Below are 6,591 nucleotides of genomic sequence, written 5' to 3' on the forward strand. Positions count from 1 at the left end.
GGGAAGGGAGAAAATTGCAGCAATGAATGAATGGAAATCCAAAACCTCTGTAAAAAAATAAATAAATAAAAAATTATACATTAAAAAAAGAAAATGTGTGCTCATTTTTCTGTCTTCAGCTGGGGTTTAGGAGTGGGCTTGGTTGGATAAAGTAATGATAGCGCCAGTTAATGACTTCACAGTAATCTAATAGGGACAGAGAATGAACAGTAAATTTAAAGTCTTTAGTGACCACTGGTTATGTGCTTCAATGTAACTGGACCCATCCTTACTATAACTCTGCCTACCCATGCCTGATGACAGGTCTGATGATAGGAGTATGAGGGTAGACCGATGGGGATGACTTGTTTGAACTTTTCTGTTATCCTTCTTGATGTTACTCTATCTTGAATTATAAGGTCACCAAGTTGTGAACAGACATGTGTTCTAGCACAGTTGAAGTGAAGGGCACAGTGATTTAGAGTAGAGCCTCAGGACTAAGAAGTCATGAATTTGACTCTTGATAATCGGTTTCCTGGTTTTGAGATCTTGAACAAGACATCTCACAGCCATCAAGTTTTATCATTGCTCTCTATATACTCAACTCAATGTCACCTAACAATAACAACATCTACACAATGGGTTTAAGGATAAGGATGCTTCAAAGTGTAGTTACAAGGCTAAAATTAAATGGAGTAAATACATAGTACACGAAAATTTGATTTTCATTAAATACTTATCTAATAACCATAATTATTGCTATTATTACCCAGAACAACTGTTTTCAGGAGGCTCCCATCAACCTGATCCACAAATATTTCCTGGGGAAAATCTATGAGACCTGGAACAAGAGAGTTCTTCACATACTTTCTGGGTGGTTGCTGTTGGGCAGAAGCTGATACGTAAGGAAGGAGAATGTTATCAAGACTCCTGCTCAGCCATGAAAAGGACCAAATAACTTTAAGGGAAAGCAATCCTACCTTCCAGGAAAAGCAAGGGACCCAAGTGTGTCATACAGTCCCTTTGCTCATTGCAGTGAGGGGATTGGCCTAGACTCTGAGCTCTTCCTACCTTAGATGAACCTCATTCACCTAAATTACCCAACTCTACTTGATAGTCAGTATATGGTGAGAACAAATCACAGATTTGAGCCCCTCCTGGAGTTTAAATCTTTAACTCAGTACCCTGTCTGTAGGTGTTATCTGCATGAGGTGGGACAGCTTGTTTACTCCTTCAGTTCTGTCTTTAATCAGGAAGAATTAATGTCTTTGAGTTCTGGTACTGGAGAAGAGTACTAAATATCCCTTGAATTATCAAGGGAACAAAGTGCTCCTGAGAGGGAAGAATAATGCAACATTGTCTCCCATATTTTGGACATGTTGTTAGGAGGGGTCAATCCTTGGAAAAGTACAACATGCTCAGAAAAGTGGAGTGGAGGGTCAATGAAGGAGGGGACCCTTGCTTGAGAGGATTGACACAGTGACTGCAATGATGGACTCATGTGTGGCAGAAAAGATGATGATGGCATAGTGTAGGGCAGGGTTCAGGTCTGTCATCCATAGGACCACTATGAATCTTGGTTGACATGACGGCATCTAACAACAACAACAAGAGTGCCATATTTTGAGCACTGGAGGCATTAAAAGACTTTCTCTTATGTTTCTCTGACACACATTCTACCTTCTTAGACCAGGCAGGTAAGGCAAATGAATAAAGCCTGTCAAGTGTAAGACAATGAGATAAGCATCCTTTTATGAAACCACAGGACTAATTCACAAGGACAGAATTTTCTAATTTTATAAACACCTGTAGCTGGATATGGTCTGCTATGGCCTGTTTACTTGTATAACTGTGGAAGTACTTCAAATGTATTCCTAAACCACTGATGTTGTGAGGCTGTGTTCCTAAGCCACGAGATGGGGCAAGAATGGAATATGAAGCAACTGGATATGAAGGTGAGAGTAATTAAAAATAAAGTATTTGAGATAAAACTGGACTCAGGGTTGTAATGCAGTTGCATCCAAAGGTCTGAGCTGATCCCAGAGATGAGCGGTTTGAATCCACCAGAAGCTCTGCTGGAGAAGGAGGGACAATCTTCTCCTGTACCAGTCAAATCCGATTTGATGATACACACACAAAATAATAAAAATTTTAAAAAATGCCAAAAAATAAAAAAGGTCTTAGCAGAGAGGAAAAGAGTACATAGTTGAGCCAGACACTTTGCTAGGCTTTCTGAAGGCACAATCACAACTTTAGTGTGGAGTTGATCAGTCAGTGCAGGTAACACTAGATGATACTTGTCATCTGCCTTACCCAGCTTCTGGAAAATTCACAAGTTCCCAAAACAGTGAGATAAAGTGCCATTTCAGGGCTCCCAGGGTCTCTGCAAAGTGCCAGTCTCATTCTCTCCAGCTGCAGTGTTCTTGCAAATGAGGCCTAGACTTCTCAACAGAGGATTTCAACAAAAAGAGGCTTAGAGAAACAAGGAATTTGCAAATCTTACATGCTGGAAATAGGCCAGAAAGCCAATGATGCTGGAAGAAACTTGAGATTTGCCACAGTCCTTCTCTGAAGCTTCCTGCTTACTCTCAGTGCTCTAGAAAGCCCTAGCAAGATTATTTGAAAGCCTGTCTATTAGATGGAAACTTGTGACCTATTTTTAACCTGAATCTTATATGAGAATAAAGTAGAGGCTCTACTCCAGCATTAATAGCAACCTTCTGTGCAGAAGGAGAAGGTTGTGGTTAAGAGGAAGAATATCCGTGGGGGAGGGGCTACAGACCCTGCCACTGGCTGAGATAAATCAGACTCAAATTGTCTTTAGCTAATCCATTAGGTGAATAAGGATACATGTATTTAAACAGCTTCCTGACTGGAGGCAGACCTCAGCTCTGGCAGAATGTGGCTGACTCTCATTCACGCATATGGGGAAAGCAATCACCCCAAAACTTGATATTAACAAATGTAGGACTGTGGACATTCAAGTGTTGTTTTCTGCCCTTGGCACCTGTGTCTAAGACCCATCCATATCTGTGTTTCATTGACTATGTAGACATTTGACTGTGTGGATTACAACAAACTATGGCTGACTCTGAAAAGAATGGGAATCCCAGAACACTTGATTGTGCTTATGCAAAACCTTTACTTAGAACAGGAAGCAGTTGTCAGAACAGAGCAATGAAACACTGCATGGTTCAAAACTGGGAAGGGTGAATACCAGGGATGCATCCTATCTCCACACTTTCGTTTTTCATTGTTTTTGGTCAAACATTCTTCTAGGTCGTATAGCCCTGGTGTGTCCACTTGCTGTACAGAGGTAACTTTTGGTTGCTGTGAAGCTGAACACTGTGACATTGATGTGTCAAATGTGATAATGGTTACCCATGGTGGACCGTGTTTGGTGGATTCCCTGATTAAAACAAGCCTCCAGAAACCCCATGAACCTGGAGAAAGGACGAAAGTCATGCAAGTGTTGAAGACTTTCATTCATAAGGTCTCTGTGAGTCACCTACAACTCGACAGCACTTAACAACAACACAACATGAAGAACAGATCATCCGGGAAGCTGGGCTCTATGAGGAGAAATGTGGCATCAAGATTAGATGAAAACTCATAAACGACCCATGTTATGCAGATGACAAAACCTTGCCTGCTGAAACTGAGGAGGACCAAGACTCTTGCTGCAGAAGATCAAAGACTAGTCTTCAATGTGGATTGAAGTTCAACTTTAAGAAAACAGTTTATCACCATTGGGTTGGTTGGCAGCATCATGATAGAGGGTAAAGAGATTGGAATTGTTAACAGCTTCTGTTTGCTTGACTCCACAGTCAGCACTTCTGGTATTAGCAGCCAGGAAATCAAAAGATGAATTGCATTGGAAAAATCTGCTGTTAGGGACATTTCCAGAGTACTTAAGAGCAGCAGTGCCAGTCTGGAGACTAAGGTGTACCGGATCCAGGTCATTGTCTTCATAATTACTTGCTATGTATCAGGAATATGAACAATGACTAGGGATTATAGAAGGAAAATTGGTTCCTTTGAGGTGTGGTGCTGGAGAAGAGCATTGAATATACTATGGACTGCAAGGAACAAATAGGTTCATCCTAAACCTAGTAAAACTAGGCAGCTCCTTGGAGGCAAGGATTCCAAAGCTTCCTCTGACATACTTTAGGCATATTGCAAAGAGGAACCAGTCCTTAAGGAGGGACATCATGCTTTAGAGAGTGGAGGAACAGTGTAGGAGAGGAAGCCCCAGTGGCTGGGATAATGGGGGTGGGTGTGCCAGAGACTATAAATTTGTCTCAGGACAGAGCAGAGTTCAGAACAGTCACTAGTGAGTTGACGGCACATCACAACAACAACAACAACAGGACCAGAGATGGCGGGGTAGACTCAAAAGTAGCATCTGGAACCTTATATAGGCTAGCTTTCTTCTCCTAAAATAGGCTTGGTAGGGACCTAAAGTCATTCCCTTATGTATATGGAAGTGACAATGTGCTCCAAAAGGGGTTTAAGCTAAATCCTCTATCATGTCCATCTACCCAGGATCTCAGAAGAGTAACCACAGACTCCTATGTGCAGGCTAGGTAGTTTCCCACCTAAGATGCAGGAAGGGCTTTGACCAGAGTCCAGACTGTTGCTGAATGGAGTATAGGCTGGTTCTCACCTGCAGAGTGACCTTGGACAAGGTTACCTCCCCAATTAAGCTCAACTGCTCTGTCTTGTAAAAGAAAAAGTGGGATTACAGGATGTCTTCCAGCCTTCTTACCCATGATTTAGATTCTCAAAGGACCCACATGCTAACTCATAGTGACCACTGAACTTTGGAAGGGAACTATTCCTAGAGGTATGTATTCCTGGTCCTTGATCCTCCAAAATACTCTAATTTGAAGAACTAGTGATCCCCTTTGGAAAAAGATCAGAAAGTTCAGATTTAAAGAGGCCAAGTGGCCCTCCCAAGGTCATGCATGTGATTAGTGACAGAGTTGGAGCTGTATTCAGGCTAGGACTTTTCCCATTTGGCATGAACAATGCGCAAATTTCTGCGTAATGAGATGGAAGTCTCTTCCTAGAAATGAGACCTTAAGAAAAAGTCTAAAATTGCATCTTCTCACAACCCCATCAGAGATGCTGAGTAAGTAAGGCCATGAGGCTGACGATCTAGTTCTTTTTGGGGAAGTAAGCAGGCAGAGCTTAGGACTACAGCAGGTGTTGTCTCTACATGTCTTTCCAATAACAAGTGGACATAACTGAAGGCTGAGTAGAATGAAGAGCTAATGTCAAGAAAGTTCAGATGAGATACAGTTTTCCCCAAACAACTGTGGGCTCCTGCAGTAGGCAACAGAGTCTTTCTGTTAATGGGCACCAGGGAACTTGGAACTTGTAACCTCCATATCCAGCCCTCTAGTTTGGCCCTGCCGGAGTGGAAATGGGGATTCTCTTTTCTTTGAACAGGACTTTGATTTGAGTTAAACAAGGTGAACTCAGTTTACCATTTCCATACTTGTGAAGTACCAGTTTCTGTGTCTTCCCAGCCTCTGCCTTACCACATCTCCACTGACTAATTTCTGAGATGAGGACAATGAGGTTGACCTTTAGTACTTGGAGATTAGGCTGTAAAGCAGAGGTTTTATCCTGGACACACTAGCCTCAACCTTAGGTATACTCTCCGTGCCTACAGAGCCAGCTGGGAACATGGGCAGGAAAGTGAGGGACAGGTGTTGTCAGTTGCCACTACTCCTTCAGTTGGCTACCTTCCACCCTTAAGAAGCCCATTTTGCTCTGCTCAGACTGTAAGGACAGCAGGGTGAGGTAGGGTCCTACCTGCAGCTGTGGTGATGCCCAGGAGCCGGCAGGTGTATTCCAGTCCAGTCCAGAACAGTTGGAGCTTCATGATGCTGGGAGCAGTGAGGGCAGTGTCCCAGCAGGCCAGGTAGCAGAGGCTTTGGCCTGGGATGCTTCCAGACACCTGTCTGCAGGTAGAAGTCTGTAGCTGCTGGTTCCAGGCTCCCAAGCTCAGGACTATGCCTTCCCAAACTGGTCGTGGCCACTGTAGCCTTGTGAAGGTGTGAATAGGGATCCTTTTCCTGGTCCTGACACTGTGACCTTGCCAGGGAGTTGGTTTAATCATTACCTGGGAAGAATGTCCCCTCTCCTCCGTGTAGCCCGTGGCCTCGAGCACTGCAGCCTTGCTTTGCTGCTGTCTGAGATCAGGATGATTAGGGTTGGGCTAGGGCAGCTGAAACAAGCAAGAAATTAACTGTTTCTGGCTTGGAGGAGACAGCTGAGGAGAGGATCAAGGACTTTTCCTTACCAGACAGCACCAGAGAAGTTTCACTTGGATATGGCACTGAGGTCTGTGAAGAGTCAGTCTTATGGGAATACAAGACACATGGAGGTCTGTGATTGGATTTGAGGGAGAGAGGGATGTGCCTTTAAATTATAGTGGAAACAACTTTTGAAATAAGAGCCAAGCTTTCAAGCTTGTGCTTAGAGTTGAATTAGAATGCTTTCCCAGTCTGTGGCAGACCTGGATACCTACCAAAGCGTATTTAGTCCAGGCCTCACCACAAACGGACCTTTTTTTATCCTTGACAAATATCCCTGGCATGT

General features: G+C 43.3%; 1 protein-coding gene across 1 annotated transcript in view; it reads right to left on the minus strand.

Moving 5' to 3' along the window:
* Positions 1–5,872, minus strand: part of LOC102868599 (transmembrane protein 72-like) — a 59,010-nt gene extending 53,138 nt beyond the window's left edge. Inside the window, exon 1 of the mRNA XM_006897725.1 lies at positions 5,803–5,872. Coding sequence (XP_006897787.1) covers positions 5,803–5,872 — 70 coding nt within the window. The remainder of the gene's footprint in view (positions 1–5,802) is intronic.
* Positions 5,873–6,591: the final 719 nt, after the last annotated feature.

This window comes from Elephantulus edwardii, unplaced genomic scaffold, assembly GCF_000299155.1.
Source record: "Elephantulus edwardii isolate Elephantulus edwardi_28Jun2011 unplaced genomic scaffold, EleEdw1.0 scaffold00213, whole genome shotgun sequence".
Classification (NCBI taxonomy): Eukaryota; Metazoa; Chordata; class Mammalia; order Macroscelidea; family Macroscelididae; genus Elephantulus; species Elephantulus edwardii.